Raw genomic sequence first — 15974 nt, forward strand, 5'->3', positions numbered from 1 at the left:
CCATCCCAGGACCCCGGGATCACGACCTGAGCTGAAGGCAGACACTTAACCAACTGAGCCACCCAGGCGCCCGTTTGACAGTCGTTGTACCTATGAGACCAGTGCTGTTGTCATCCCCGTTTTGTGCATGAGCAAACTCGAGGCTCCACGAGAAAGTCCGTTCCATGCGGGTTCTGTCTGTCTGGCTCACTGGTGTATGCCCAGAGCCTGGAGCAGAGCCCAGCACTTAGTACTTGCACCATAGACGGTTGCTGCATGAATGAATGCACTTCGGAGGGTCAGATGATTTGTCCAAGGGGGTCCAGCCAGGAAGTGTGGAGCTAGGCTTGTCCGCACACCGGCCAGAGCCAGCCCGAGGGGAGGGGTAGAGGGAGGCCTCAGCCCTGTCCTTGCCCTCCCGCCCGCGCCCCTGCAGGCAGCATCCCAGGCTCGGCAGCAGCACCTGAGCACGCTGCAGGATTACATGCAGCGCTGCACCAACGAGCTGTACTGGCTGGACCAGCAGGCCAAGGGCCGCATGCAGTACGACTGGAGTGACCGCAACCTCGACTACCCGAGCCGCCGGCGCCAGTACGAGGTGGGCCGGGGGGGCCTGGGGCATCGGGGGCGGGGCTGGCAGGGAGCACAGGGCTGTCCACTGGGCGCTGAGCCCCCTCCACTGTCCCCTCTGCAGAATTTCATCAACCGGAACCTGGAGGCCAAAGAGGAGAGAATTAACAAGCTGCACAGCGAGGGTGACCAGCTGCTAGCCGCTGAGCACCCCGGGAGGAACTCCATTGAGGTGCGTGTGCCTGGGGGGGGATGCCTCCTCCAGGGTGGCCTCAGGGCGGCCTCTGCTGTGGGCCGCCGGGACTCAGGCAGCCTCCAAGATGGGGGTCCTGCATCCTGTGTCTGTCTCTCCATTTTGCTGTCTTTCCTTCCTCTGTCTGACCCTATCTCTTCTCGTTATCTCATCCTTTGCCACGTCCTGCCCTCGGCCCCATACGGTACCTGTAATAGTTTTCTAGGGCTGCCGTAACCAATGACCACAAACTTGGTGGCTTTATTTATTTATTTTTTTAAAGATTTTATTTATTTATTTGAGACAGAATGAGAGAGAGAGAGAGAGCACATGAGAGGGGGGAGGGTCAGAGGGAGAAGCAGACTCCCCGCCGAGCAGGGAGCCTGATGCGGGACTCGATCCCGGGACTCCAGGATCATGACCTGAGCCGAAGGCAGTCGCCCAACCAACTGAGCCACCCAGGCGCCCAACTTGGTGGCTTTAAACAGCAGAAACTTTCTCTCTCTCAGTTTGAAGGCCAGAAGTTTGAAATCAAGATGTTGGCAGGCTTGTTCCCTCTGAAGGTTCTAGGACAGAATCCTTCCTTGCCTTTCCTTGCTTCTAGTGGTCGCCAGCAGTCTGTGGCGTTCCTTGGCCTGGGGCTGCGTCGCTCGTCTCTCTACCTCTGTCTTCACATAACCTTCTCCCCTGTGTGTCTCTCTGTATGTCATCTCCTTTTCTTATAAGGGCATCAGTCATTGGACCCTAGGGCCCACCCTAAATCTAGGATGATTTCATCTTGAGATCCTTAATCAATTACATCTGCAAAGACCCTATTTCCAAATAAAGTCACATTCTGAGTTCTGGGTGGACATGAATTTGGGGAAGGGAGGGATACCATTCAACCCTCTACAGTGCCTTTGTGTGAATTTTTAAAAGAACCACTTTGGGGAGATGTAGCCCCTGTTTGTCCCTTGTGCAGTGCACAACCCAAGTACCCGTACATGGCAATCCTGCTTGGCTCCTCAACATGTCCCTTTTCTCCTCCCATGTCTGGAAAGAAGCTGGCTGCCTCTGTGGGAGCCACATTCAGGGACATGCCAAGTGCCCCTTCCCCCACCATTCTCTGGTCCAGAATCTTGCCATTCCTCCCTGGGCATCCCAAGCACCTGCCAAGCAGTGACCTGCTCCCCGCCCCCTTCTCTTGGCAGGCGCACATGGAGGCCGTGCATGCAGATTGGAAGGAGTACCTGAACCTGCTCATCTGTGAGGAGAGTCACCTGAAGTACATGGAAGACTACCACCAGGTACCCATCAGCCCCAGAGCATCACTGATGGAAGCACTCAGGGCTTCCTCCAGGAGCAGGGCTGCCTTCCCAAGCCACCCAGTGCCCATGCTTTTGATGGCATACATGGGTGTGCCCCCAAGCTTGCCAGGCCCTTGTCTGTCTTCTCTGGAGGCCAGGGCTGGAGAATCTGGTTTCATGGGTCATTGTGGGCCCCAGGAAGGAGGTGGGGTTTTCATTTTGGTAAAACATATAGAATAGGAAATTTGCTGTTTTAGCCATTTTTAAGCACATGATGCAGTGTCATTCATTCAGTGTTGTGCAGCCTTCACCTTGGGAAGGTTTACAGAACTTTTCTATCACCCCAAACAAGAACTCTGCACCCATGAAACAATCACTCCCTTCTCTCTGCCTCCCTTCCCCCAGCCCCTGGTAACCTTTAACCTATCTTTCTGTCTCTATGAATTTTCCTTCTCTACATTTGTGAAGGTGGACTCACAGGTTATGTGGCCTTTGGTGTCTGGCTTCTTTCGCTTGACCCTGTTTCCAAGGTTCATCGATGTCATGGCATGAATCAGAACTTCATTCCCTTTTATGGCCGAATCCTAGTCCATTTGTACAGACAGACCATATTGTGTTTATCCATTCTTCATTGGTGGATACTAGCTGGTTTCCACAGGAATGTGTATTTTTCACAAGGGCTGGTGACCTGATTTTTAGGACTGGGGACTCTTGAACTTAGGTGACACTCATGTAACTTCTGGTTCAGTGTCTGGACCCCGCTGGGCTATGAGCTTCACAGGGACCTCAGAGTCTCGTTCACTATTACAGCCCAGGGGACAGCTGAATGATTTCAGAGTTGATGGACTAAAGAATGGGCAAGAGAACTTTCCAGAACAAAGTGGGGAGGCTTGTGTTCCATGTATCAAGACTTTGAAAAGTGTAGAGTGAAGTCAGAGTATCCCTAGCTCAAAGAGAGGAATGGAATAGAAAAGAACTTAAAGCTTTAACAGTACCTATATGTGAACACTTAATATGTATGTCCTAAAAGTGGCGTCGTGTGGACTGGTGGGAAGGCACCCGGCCCAAGAGGCCCCCAGAAGCCAGCCAGGGAGGGTTGGGGGGGTAAGCCTGTAGACACAGCCAGGATTAGCCCTAGGTGTCCTAGTGGTTTCCTGTCTGTAACAGGGCCGTCTGGTCTCCCCTAGTTCCACAAAGACATGAAGGATGCTCAGGAGCTGTTGCACAAGGTAGACTCGGACCTGAACCAGAAATATAGCCCTGACTTCAAGGACGAGTACCAGATTGAGTTGCTGCTGCGGGAGCTGGACGTGAGTGATGGGCCCAGCAAGGGCCTCTCCACACCCCTCCCTGCAGCTCCCACCTGGGGAAGGGGGTGGTCTCACCTGGGCCCTCCCCCTGCTACATTCAGGACCAGGAGAAGGCTCTGGACAAGTACGAGCATGTGGTGCGGGGCCTGCAGAAACGAGGGCAGCAGGTTGTGCCCCTCAAGTACCGCCGGGAGACACCGCTCAAGCCCATCCCTGTGGAGGCACTCTGTGACTTTGAGGGTGACCAGGTGAGCTGCCACCCAGGTGCCCCGGGTGCCCCAGGCAGGCTGGGCCCAGATCTGCCCCTCTGAGGTCACTGAAGTGTCTTAGGAGTGACAATGCTGGATGCAGGGCCCCACATAATGTTTTTAGGGAACCTCTGTCCATCTCTGCAGTTGGGGTCACTCTCTGCCAACCCCTACGCCCCACCCCACCCCCGTGTCCCACCAGCTGCCCTGACCTTCTGTTCTACCGAGTCCCGTGTCCTGCCTAAACCAGTCACTTTGGCTCCAGGTGCCATTCTCATTGGTGAGGCCCGAGTCACATGCCCACCCTGAGCTCTCAGGGACGGGGGCGGCTGGGGGGGCCAGTTCCCCAAAGGGAAATCCAGGTGGGTGTTGAGACATCAGACCCAACACATCCCTTTGCAGCTGGACCCTCCCTACTCTATAGTGAAATGTCTTGAGGAGGGTCAGAGAGACGGGCTAAGGTTTGAGGGGTGGGGCAAGATGGCACCTGGGCTTCTGGTCACTGGCCAGGGCAGGTCTCTCCATGCCCTCTGACCGGCCTGCCCCTGCCAGGGCCTGATCTCACGGGGCTACAGCTACACCCTGCAGAGCAACAATGGGGAGAGCTGGGACCTCACGGACAGCGCAGAGAACAAGCTGACTGCCCCCGCCGTCTGCTTCGTGATCCCCCCAACTGACCCTGAGGCCCTGGCTCTGGCGGACAGGTACGGGGCAAAGGATAGAGCCAGCAAGGACTGGCCCCATCCGCTGGGCCCCTCAGGCCCCATTCACAGCCCTGGGCATCCTGACCCAGCCTCAGGAGGCAACTGACCCCACACCTGCACCCCCTTGGGGGCTCAAGTGGGACAGGAGCAGACCCCGTTGGCCAGGATGACTTGCCAAATGTCACTGTCCAGCTGTGGGCACAGTCAGTGAACAGTTTCTCTGCAAGTGCTTCAGGGTCTTTGCATATGCTGTTCCCTCTACCTGGACACCTACCTCTGGGCCTTTGCATATGCTGTTCCCTCTGGACACCTACTCAAGGCCCGGTTGGCTCAGGCCTCTTGAATTAAGATAGTTCCGTGGCCACGTCTTCTGTGAAGCCTCCTGTAACTGTTCACTCACCCTCCACCCTGGCTCAAGCACCTTCTCCCACTGCACGTAACTGCCCTTTATTAGAACAGTGTGTGTGTCAGTCTCATGGCGGGAAGGGGCTCCTTGAGATTTACTGTCTCCAGGGCCTTGTTCAGTACCTGGTGCAAAGTAAGTACCCAACAACGCCTTTGTTCAATGAGTGATTCGAGGAATGCCTTCGTGTATTCATTCAGCAAGTATTTATTGAGCACCTACTGTGTACTGCTACCCCAGGAGTAACATCTTGGTGGGGAAGACAAAGGAACCAATGAGATAATTTTAGATAGTAAAATTTGGTATGAAGAAGAGGAGAAGGAAGGAAGGATCTACCTGAACCCAGAAGTAAAGAAAGAGCAGCATTATAGCAAACTTTCCACGTGTGCTGGGTTTTAACTTTTCAGAGCATTTTGATGAGCCTTGTGACTCCCCTGGGCCCTCTGCCCAGCCACAGTCTGGGGACCCGTGTGTGGAGGGGGAGGGGACAGCGGGCTGCCCCAGGCCCCCAGCCCATTTGTGCACCGCAGCTTGGGCAACCAGTACCGGGGTGTGCAGCAGAAGGCAGCCAGGAGCAGGAGCAAACTCCAGCAGCGGCATGAGGTGCTAAAGGCAGAGAATCCTGGAGGTGGGTGCTGGGGCCACTGTGCAGGACTCTGGCTGGACAGGGAAGAGGGCTGGACCTGGGGTCTGTGCTGCAGATGGGATGGCAGGAGACAGGGAGGGCAGGGGTGGGGGAGGCTGGGCCAGCCCCAGAAGTCCCAGCTGGCCTCCTAGGACCCTCTCCCTGTGCCTCACGGCCCCCCGTCCGGTTCCCCACTGTGAGCCGACTCTGTGATTTCCTTCTGGCAGATGCCTCCGACCTTCAGGGGCGGCATCTGCTGGCTGGCTTGGACAAAGTGGCCATAGATCTGGACCGGCAGGAGGAGGCTATCACAGGGGTCCTACGGCCGCCGCTGGAGCAGGGCCGGGCTGTGCAGGACAGCGCTGAACGGGCCAAGGACCTTAAGGTACTGCTAGGCCGGTGTCCTCCTCATGGGGGCCTTGGAGCTTGACAGGGACCACCTGCCCCATGTAACCAGCAGTCCTGAGTGATGGCAGTGAGGGGGGCTGTTTTAGGCTGATGACCAAGGAGGTGCCTGAGCCCTGGCACCCCCGACATGGCCCCAGGAGAAAGGGCAAGTGAGGCTCACGCTGCCTCCACATGGCTTGTCACCTGCGGGCTTGTGGCCAAGGGGGAGGCTACAGTGCGTGGAGGCCGAAGCTTCGGAGTTAGAGCTGCTTGCTGGCTGTTTGACTGCAGACCCACTACTTGAGCCCAGGCCTCAGTGTGCTCAGAAACAAGGCCAGAGGAGGACGGGTACAAGGGTGGGTCATGGCCAGGCCCTATCACAGCCCTTCCTAAGCTGCTTGGAGTTATAGGGTCGCCTGTGAATGGGGAGAGGAAAAGTACCCACCTCGTGGAGTGGCCCCCAAGCTGGATGAAATCATCCACTTGACATGGGCGGAAAAGTAGATGCTTGATAATTACCTGTTAATTTCCATCACTCTTGTGAGTCACAGCCCATCGTACCAGAATTCGGTGGACGCTCCTTATGGGCTGGCTCCCCAGGGAGGACAGCAGCTTCCTCTGTCCCGTGAAGCCCCTGGAGGGGGAGGAGGCTGCTGGACTGTGACCAGCTCCAGGGGTTTTGGTCCCCACAGAATATCACCAACAAGCTGCTGCAGATCGAGCCCGAGAAGGCGCGCAGCACGGCTGAGTGCGAGGAATTTGTGCAGGCTCTCCCGGGCAGCGGCACCACACCTTTGCTGAAGACCCGGGTGGAGGACACCAACCGCAAATATGAGCGCCTGGTGCAGCTGCTGGACTTGGCCCAGGAGAAGTGGGTGTCAGGTGGGCGGTGGGGAGGTTGGGCGGGATCATGGGGCCAGGCGGGCACCCGTCACTCCTGCCCCGTGTCCTCAGAGTGGACGTGGCCCACCGCCTGGAGAAGAGCCTGCAGCAGGGCTGGGAGGCTCTGGCCACCTACGAGAAGCAGCTGACCCAGGACGACACAGTGCCTGAGGATGGCCGTGCCCTGGACAGCAAGCAGCAGGAGCTAGTGGTAAGTCTGGGGACCCAGGGCCTCACGAGCCTTTCTCCCCAGGCGCTCCCCACCCACCGCCTCTCAACAGATGGGACTGAAGCCCCGAGTACCAGGGCAGCGAGTCTCCAGGTTCTGAAAGGCTGCATGCCAAGTCAGAAGTTGCAAATGGAGACCCAGGGCGCGAATCCCAGCTGCTCGGGGGGCTTGTGGAAATCAGGGGCCTGATTTTAAAATGAAGTATCCACGTCAATTGGCCAGATTCCCAGGATCTCTGGACGAGCAGATCTGGCCCCCTGGGCCAGCGCACTCTCCCAAGCAGGTCGGCAGCAGGACTGGCAGCTGCCTGCAGCCCCAGCATCTGCTTTCTCTGCACCGTTGCCCCTGGGCCGCCTGGCGTGTCTGCCTGCCTGCTGGCTGTGCGCATTCAAGCCCTCGGGAGGCCCCTTAGTCACACACCGGTTCTCCTGTGGGGATCCTCACCTCAGAGCTGCGGCCCTGCGGCTGGAGAGCAGCCGGTCATTCTGGTCCTGGGCGCGATGTCACAGGGCACATGCTGCCTGCTGCAGGGTTTTCAGAGATCAGGTTTTCCGGGTTATGGTCATTGTGACGAAACAGAACGTTGCAGAAACGACCACCAGGTGTAAGGAGAAACGCAGAGGCAAAGCCCTGGTCCCTTCCCGTGCCCAGGCTTACCCAGCTGCTGAGGCAGGAGGCCCCCAGCTGTTGGGGCAGTGCTGCTCTATCCCCTGGGAGCTCCAGCCACAGCGCCTGCTGTCTGCCTCTCTGCCCCGGCAGGCCCTGGCCTCCGAGCTGCAGGCCCAGAAGCCCCTCCTCGGTGAGGTGGAGCGGAACCTGCAGGGGGCCAAGCGGTGCTCCAGCGCCCTGGCCAGCCGCTTCCAGGAGCACTGCCCGGACCTGGAGCGCCAGGAGGCTGAAGTGCACAAGCTGGGCCAGCGTTCTGACAACCTCCGCCAGCAGCTTGAGCTCAGGTGAGGAGCCACGGGTGGGCAGCAGCCTCCACTTAGCTGGTCTGCGCTGAGGCTGCCGAAGGCTTTTTTCTAAAGTTTCTCTTTTTGAGAAAAGCAATAATACATCTACAAACTAAAAAACTCAAGGTGATTACAGTGACCAGCCCCTGTCCCCCAAGGGAAGCATGGCTACCAGTTTGTGTCCCCTTCTAAAACTGTCGAGGAGCTGGGGCAGGTACGTAACATGGTTGACAACTCACCGCCTACGCCATGGCTTGCTTTTTCCTGTCATCCGCTTTGTCGGGGTCAGGCGCCAGTAAGTGGGACCTCCTCCTCTTCTCTTTTCTGGAAGAGCTCGTACAGAACACATCCTGCTTCCTTAAATGTTGCATAGAATTCACCAGTGGAGAAGCCATGCAGGCCTGCAAGTCATTTGTTTTTGGTGTGTGAGATTTTAACAACAAATTCAACCTCTTCACTAGGTACCAGGCTACTCTGGGTCATCTAATTCCTGGAGCAGGTCCGGGAGCTTGTGTCTTTCAAAGAATCTGTCCATCTCCTCAAGTGGGTGAACTGACAGACATAAAAGTGGTCCTAATATCCTCTTATTCACTGGTTCCAGAACCCGAGGGGATGTCCCTTCCCTCGTTCCTGATGTTCTGCCTTTTCTCATTTCATTTATATATTCTCTTTTTCCTTCCTGACCGTTGTGTGGCTCATCAATTCACCGACCATTTCAAGCAACTGGCTTTGGCTTCAGTCCTCTTCTCCCCTCTTCTGTCTCCTGTCACAGGCATCTGCTCTCCACCATTTCCTGCTGCTGCTGCTGCTGCTATTAGCTTTAATTTGCTTTCTTTTCTTCTTCCATTGTTGAGCACTTCCTCCTTTTCCAATAAAAGCACCGAGAACTGCAAATTTCCCTGTAAGCACTGCTTTTGCTGTGTCCCCCAAATGTTAATGTTTTATTTTCAGTGAGTTCAGGTTTCCTAGCATCTCCTGTGATTTCTCCTTGGACTTGTGGGTTACTGAGGGCCTGCAGTGCCCCACGGGCGTCCCTGCTGGTCAGTACACAGGGACCTACCTGTGCTTGACAGAGGCCGCAGTGTGTTCCAACTTAATTCCATAATTTCGTTAACCACCCTCTTTTGGGGGACTGTTTAGGTTATCTTGTTAGATTATCTATGATCCCTCCTGCTTGGAGAGGACTTCTGTGAAAAGGTACAGGAGGCATCTGCTGACTGTGGCAGAGGCCTGACGACGGGCTTTGTCCCCATAGGGCCCAGAGCCTGCAGAGCGCCAGGGCTGCGTATGACAACTACCGCAGCGGCTACGACCACGTGCTCCACTTCTTGTCCCATATCCCCAGCTACGAGCCCCAGGAGACAGACAGCCTCAGCCAGATGGAGACCAAGCTCAAGAATCAGAAGGTAGGGTGGCTGCCTCCGTGTTCACCGGCCTATGGTGGCATGGGCCGGGGGGGGAGGGGCGTGGAGGGGAGACAGGCAGTGCCTGCCGCCTGCCCCAGTGGGAGGAGGGCAAAGGCCTGGCAGAGCTGTGTCCTCAAGGGACCTCGGCTCTCCCTGGCCCCAGCACCTAAGTCTGAGAACGAGAGCGAGGTGTCTAGCATGGGACCTGGCCCAGCGTGGACCGTCTGAGCAGGCTGGCTGAATGAACAAATGAGTGGTCGCAGCAACACAGGGGGAGCACTCGTGGTGAAAGGTCCCGTGTCCAGAGTTTAGAGTCCCGGTTCCTTGGAAGGCAGCAGTGTCTTGGAGTGTGGGACAAGGGACATGGGACCCCCACAGCCTAGACTGAAAGCCACGTTCTACCCCTAATAGCTGTGTGCCCATGGGCAAGTCACTGCACCTCCCTGTGCCTCGTTATCCTCCTAAACCAGAGACCATGACGGTGCTTCCCTCACAGGGCGGCTGGGAGATTAAATGAGATAATCTAAGTAAGATGGGAGAACAGTGCCTGACGTTTCGAATCACTCAATAAACACTGGTTTCCAGGCAAAGACGATTATCCTCCCGCCCCTTCTTCACAGGGCCGGAGAACTGCCTTCTGTGATGAACAGCTGTACACAAGGAAGCCTTTCTTTACGCCTTGTGCTACAGAAGAAAAATTTCAGATTCTAAGGAATCCAGCTACTCTATCAAGTTTTTTTTTTGATTTTTAAAGTCTCTGTTGTTTTATAGAACCTGCTAGATGAGATAGCAAGAAGGAAACAGGAAGTCCACAAAGTCTGCACCCACTCCCAGCAGTACCAGCAAGCTGTCAAGGTGAGCCTCTTCCCACCAGGTGCACTGCCCAGGGAAGCCTGGTGCCTGTAAACCGGCACCACCCTGGGGAAAACCCATGGTACCAGACACTGAATGCCAGAAAAGGGATTTCTACTGCTCAGAGCAGTACACGGGGAGAATTCATCCTCAAGGGGAAAATGACCAAAGAAGAACAACGGAGGATAAACAAAATCGCTCCAACAGCACTATTTATAAAAGCAAAACAGAAAAACGAGAAAGCACCTAAATGGCGGATAGTAGAGAAACGGCCAGGCGAGTTATCCTTCCTCCACTTGTCACACTCACACAGGAGGGGGATCGGGAGGCAGCAAGGTGAGGAACTGCTTACGGCGCCGTGGTAAATGAAGGAGCAGAGTGCCACACGCGGGGCTGGGGAGAGCCCTGGGGGGGTGCTTGGGCGAGTGCTGGCACTTTCCTTTGTGTCCTAGGTTGTTCAGAGACCCAGCTCTGTGGTGCTGCTGGGCTGATGGTTCTCAAAACCTCCTGGCGGCTGATGCAGCTGTGCAGACCTCTGCAGTCAGCTGCAAGGGGCACAACATTTCAGACTCCATGCCTTTGTCTGCCCTCTACCACGTCTCTCTCTCACTCAGGACTATGAGTTAGAAGCCGAGAAGCTCAGGTCCCTTCTTGATCTGGAGAATGGAAGGAGCAGCCACGTGAGCAAGAGAGCCAGGCTCCAGTCTCCCGCTGCCAAAGTGAGGGAAGAGGTGAGCTCTGCGGGCTGGGCCTCCTTGGAGCTGCCGGGGCCTCTAGGGAGCAGGGCATGCCGGCCTCCGAGATGTACACCCAGTAGGGAAGCTGGGCTGAGAAGCCCTCCTGGGTGCAAACAGGTTCAGTAAGAAAAAATAACAGACTTGTTCTTGGGCAGCAACGCTGATACACCTAGAAAGACAAGCTTCTGGAGGTATCTGGGCCAGAGCCATGGATTTGGGAGGCTCCCACTTTGCTCCTCTTAAGTACACATGGAGGGATGATGTGATTCCTCTACACACGAGAACATTAAGGCACAGAGATGGGGACTTAGCCTTCTCTCTCTAAGTCCAGTTTTTCTATCAGTTGAGACTGCAGTCCAACTCCAGGTAGCAAGAGGCGAGAAGCCACGCTCTGTCCCCAAATGCCAGACTTTCCAAACACTGTCCAGCTTGCTCTTGCTTAGCCTGTTGACTCCTGTTTGCTGACTTCTCTCCTGTAGGAAGCTGCTCTTGCTGCCAAGTTCACGGAAGTTAACGCCATCAACAGACAGAGGCTGCAGAATCTGGAGTTTGCTCTGAGTCTCCTGAGACAGGTAATAGGTCTTAGTAAGACATTTTTTCTTTTTAGGGTTATATTTATTTTAGAGCAAGAGAGCGAAAGAGACAGGGGAGAGGCAGAGGCGAGGGAGAGAGAAAATCCCAAGCAGACTCCTCGCATAGTTTGAAGCCCAATCCCATGGCCCCGAGATCACTGCCTAAGCCGAAATTAAGAGTCAACCCACTGTGCCACCTGGGCGCCCCTCTTAGTAAGACATTTTACTCAAAACTATGCCAGCAGGTGAGAAGGCTCATTCTGCTTCTACGAAACAGTCTGAGCTGGCGGCAGTGTCCCTTGCTAACATGGCTGGACAGCACCAGGCCAAGAACTGGCCCCTGCCAGCGCCTCTGTTGACATGAATGTAACACGCATGCCATCCAACATCTGCTGAGTTCCCAGGAGCAGGTAACTTATTTTCAGAAGCCCACGTCCATCCGTCCACACAGTAGAAAATGAAGTAGCACCACTGTGGAAACAAGCAGAGTGCAGAACAGGGGACAACCATCTGTGCACAGATACACATGTCTCAAAGATGACCCATAGCCTCTGGGAACACGACCAGAGTGTGGTTTCACTTCACACTCTTCTGTGGCTGTAAAATATTTTATCATTTAAAAAACCTAAACTACTTGTTTTTACCATTTTCAAAAGTAACCCTAGAACTCTAGTGACCTTGGCACTGAGGGAGCCTTGGGGGGTCACCGGACAACCAGTCTGACGTGTTCATAGGTGACCGAGGTGTGCTCTGACCGGTGGCAACAGGCCAAGCAGAGCGTCCAGCTTTAACCACGCACTGTCTTCTCCTCCTCAGCAACCGGAGGTGGGAGCAAGTCATGAGACCCTGCAAGGGAGCACAGCAGGCTCCACAGTGGAGGAGACGTGGAAGGTTCAGAAGGAGCTGGATGAGGAGACTGAGCGGAGACAGCAGCTAGAGAAGGAGGTCAGGAGCGCCCAGGAAGAAATCCAGACTCTGCAGAAGCGGAGCCCCCAGGAAGCGGTGGTCAAGAAGGAAGTGCTGAAGAAGGTGCCAGACCCCGCGCTCGAGGAGAGCTTCCAGCAGATGCAGCAGACCCTGGTGGAGGAGCAGCACAAGAACCAGCTGCTGCAGGACGAGCTGGAGACGCTGCGGCTGCGGCTGCGCGCCCTGGAGCAGGAGACCAGGGACGGGGGGCAGGAGTATGTGGTCAAGGAGGTCCTGCGCATCGAGCCAGACAGAGCCCAGGCGGACGAGGTCCTGAAGCTCAGGGAGGAGCTGGAGGAGCTGAGGCGGCAGAAAGGCACCCGGGAAGCAGAGGCGGCCCTCCTGCAGCAGCGTATCGCGGCCCTGGCTGAGGAGAAGAACCGGGCGCAGGAGAAGGTGACAGAGAAGGAGGTGGTGAAGCTGCAGAATGACCCCCAGCTGGAGGCAGAGTACCGGCAGCTGCAGGAGGCCCAGCAGCGGGAGGGCCAGCTCAGGGAGGAGCACGAGGAGGAACTGACCTTCCTCCAGGACAAGCTCAAGAGGCTGGAGAAGGAGCGGGCCATGGCGGAGGGGAAGATCACAGTGAAGGAGGTGCTTAAGGTGGAAAAGGATGTGGCAACCGAGAGGGAGGTGGGCAACCTCAAACGCCAGTATGAGGATGAGGAGGCCAAGGCTCGCGCCAACCAGAGGGAGAAGACTGAGCTACTCCGCAAGATTTGGGCCTTGGAGGAGGAAAATGCCAGAGTGCTGGTGCAGGAGAAAGTGCGGGAAATCGTCCGGCCGGACCCCGAGGCAGAGAGGGAAGTGGCCAACCTCCGCCTGGAGCTCGTGGAGCAGGAGCGCAAGTACCGGGCGGCCGAGGAGCAGCTGAAGAGCTACCAGGGCGAGCTGGAGGCACTCAGGAGGCGGGGCCCCCAGGTAGAGGTCAAAGAAGTGACCAAGGAAGTCATCAAGTACAAGACTGACCCTGAGATGGAGAAGGAGCTTCAGAGGCTCAGGGAGGAGATTGTGGACAAGACAAGACTCATTGAAAGGTGTGATTTAGAAATCTACCAGCTGAAGCAAGAGATCCAGTCTCTGAAAGACACCAAACCCCAGGTGCAGACCAAGGAGGTGGTCCAGGAGATCCTCCAGTTCCAGGAAGACCCCCAAACCAAAGAGGAAGTGCAGTCTTTGCGGGCCAGGCTCTCAGAAGAACAGAGGAAACAAGTGGATCTGGAAAGGGAGGGGGCCTCCCAGGAGGAGAAGATCAGGCAGAAGGAGGAGGAGCTGTCCCAGGTGAAGGAAAAGGTGGTCCAGCAGGAGGTGGTCAGGTACGAGGAGGAGCCCGGCCTGCGGGCTGAGGTGAACGCCTTCACCGAGAGCATCGATGTGGAGCTGCGGCAGATCGACAACCTCCGGGGGGAGCTGCGGCGGCTGCAGCGCCGGCGCGCGGAGCTCGAACGCCAGCTGGAGGAGCTGGAACGCGAGAGGCAGGCACGCAGGGAGGCCGAGCTGGAGGTGCAGCGCCTAAAGCAGCGGCTGGCTGACCTGGAGGAGGAGGAGGGGGAGGCCCGGGAGAAGGTGACCCTCAAGCAGAAGGTGGTGCTGCAGCAGGACCCCCAGCAGGCCAGGGAACACTCTCTGCTCAAAGTCCAGCTCGAGGAAGAGAGGCACCGGCGGCAGGTCCTGGAGAGCGAACTTGAAACCCTGAGAAAAAAGCTCGACAACCTGGAGAAGATGGAGGTCAAGGAGAAGGTGGTCTTCTCCGAAAGCATCCAGGTGGAGAAAGGTGACACCGAACAAGAGATCCAGAAGCTCAAGAGCAGCCTGGAGGAGGAGAGCCGGAGCAAGAGGGAACTGGATGCGGAAGTGAGTCGGCTGGAAGCCAAGCTGTCGGAGCTGGAGTTCTGTAACTCCAAGTCATCCAAAGAGCTGGACTTCCTAAGGGAAGAAAACCACAGGCTGCAGCTGGAGCGGCAGAGCCTGCAGCTCGAGACCCGGAGACTCCAGTCGGAAATTGAAATGGCGGCAACAGAAACACGAGACCTGAGAAACAGGACCACGGCAGACTCTGCGACGAACCTGGACTCCAGACTGTGGTCCCTGGAGAGAGAACTGGATGACCTCAAGAGGCTCTCCAAAGACAAAGACCTTGAGATCGATGAGCTGCAGAAGCGCCTGGGCTCCGTGGCCGTCAAGAGGGAGCAGAGGGAGAACCACCTCCGGCGCTCCATTGTGGTCATCGACCCCGACACGGGCCGGGAGCTGTCCCCAGAGGAAGCCCAGCGGGCCGGTCTCATCGACTGGAACATGTTTGTCAAACTCAGGAGCCAGGAGTGTGACTGGGAGGAAATCTCGGTGAAGGGTCCTAGCGGAGAGTCCTCTGTGATCCATGACAGGAAGTCTGGCAGGAAGTTCTCCATTGAAGAGGCCCTGCAGAAAGGAAGGCTGACACCGGCTCAGTATGACCGCTATGTCAATAAGGATATGTCCATCCAGGAGCTGGCCGTCCTGGTGTCTGGGCAGAAGTAGGCACAGTCTAGCCCTCCGTCTTCTTGGAAGCCTACCCAGTACCACCGTGTCTTCTCCTCCCTGGCCCTGTGCAGACTCCTGACCTGTGCAGAGCTGAGCACATCCCCCAAGCCCTCGCTGTCATTCAACCTGGGTGAGGGACCTGCTTCATCCTCTGATGATCAGACAACCATGATGCCACTCTGCTGTCCTTTTCCACACACTTCCATCAGTAGACTCCTTGTATGACACCTGGAAGCAACCCGAAAAAACTAAAGCACACGACCCATGACGACTGAAGCAGACAAGCCTACTCCGAGCACCAGCCTTCACACCCCAGGTGGGGGGACCCTCGGGCAGAAAGGCCTCCCTTCCACACACCTTTCCATACATCAAAGGGCTGGGACCCTCAGGGCTGCTGACCTGCATTCACATCTCCCTGGGTACTGGCTGAGAGCAGACTTTCTGTCAGAGTCCTCCTGGTGAAACAGATCCGGGTTCTAGGCCAGAAAAGGTGCAAAGAAGCCAGAACAATGACCTTCAGTGCTAGAGTGAAGGTAAACTGTCAGCCAGACTGTCCCAGGAAAACGCACCATCAGAGAATGTGTTGTGGTTCTGAAATTAAAGTATTTTCATAAAGGACTGTATTTCTATTAGCCTTAGTTTTAGTGCCTTACAAATCTTATCAGCTCATTGGTATTGAGGTATACTAACTATACACTGACTTTCCACCAAATGAATTTTAGGTTCTCTGTTATCTCATGTATTATGTAAGAAAATGGGACTAGGGAACTCTATTTATAGTGTGAAAATAAACACCTGGTGGCTTGATTCTAATTTCATAGTGTTTCTTCTTTTGCATGTGAGGCTTTTTATTTCCTCTGCTCCCTCTTGGCTTATGGCCAAAATGGATATTCTACATCTACCAGCTCCTAGGGGAAGAATTAATTGCAAAAAAGGTAAAAAGAAGGGCGCCTGGGTGGCTCAGTCGGTTAAGCGACTGCCTTCGGCTCAGGTCATGATCCTGGAGTCCCGGGATCGAGTCCCATGTCGGGCTCCCCGCTCGGCGGGGAGTCTGCTTCTCCCTCTGACCCTCTCCCCTCTCATGCTCTCTCTCACTCTCTCTCTCTCCAATAAATA

At 55.8% G+C, this 15974-nt stretch overlaps 1 protein-coding gene across 2 annotated transcripts in view; it reads left to right on the plus strand.

Moving 5' to 3' along the window:
- The window catches only part of PPL (periplakin), a 57348-nt gene extending 41677 nt beyond the window's left edge, over positions 1 to 15671 (plus strand). For both annotated transcript variants that reach the window (XM_081820090.1, XM_081820091.1), the window contains exons 7-22: positions 416 to 577; positions 674 to 781; positions 1972 to 2067; positions 3255 to 3377; positions 3479 to 3625; positions 4178 to 4329; positions 5263 to 5360; positions 5585 to 5742; positions 6437 to 6615; positions 6699 to 6837; positions 7615 to 7808; positions 9064 to 9214; positions 9986 to 10069; positions 10681 to 10797; positions 11283 to 11375; positions 12192 to 15671. In XM_081820090.1, the coding sequence (XP_081676216.1) occupies positions 416 to 577; positions 674 to 781; positions 1972 to 2067; positions 3255 to 3377; positions 3479 to 3625; positions 4178 to 4329; positions 5263 to 5360; positions 5585 to 5742; positions 6437 to 6615; positions 6699 to 6837; positions 7615 to 7808; positions 9064 to 9214; positions 9986 to 10069; positions 10681 to 10797; positions 11283 to 11375; positions 12192 to 14855 (4665 nt within the window). In that variant the 3' untranslated portion in view covers positions 14856 to 15671. The remainder of the gene's footprint in view (positions 1 to 415; positions 578 to 673; positions 782 to 1971; positions 2068 to 3254; positions 3378 to 3478; positions 3626 to 4177; positions 4330 to 5262; positions 5361 to 5584; positions 5743 to 6436; positions 6616 to 6698; positions 6838 to 7614; positions 7809 to 9063; positions 9215 to 9985; positions 10070 to 10680; positions 10798 to 11282; positions 11376 to 12191) is intronic.
- Positions 15672 to 15974: the final 303 nt, after the last annotated feature.

This window comes from Leptonychotes weddellii, chromosome 5 (genome assembly GCF_054177405.1).
Source record: "Leptonychotes weddellii isolate Sample4059 chromosome 5, ASM5417740v2, whole genome shotgun sequence".
Lineage (NCBI taxonomy): Eukaryota > Metazoa > Chordata > Mammalia > Carnivora > Phocidae > Leptonychotes > Leptonychotes weddellii.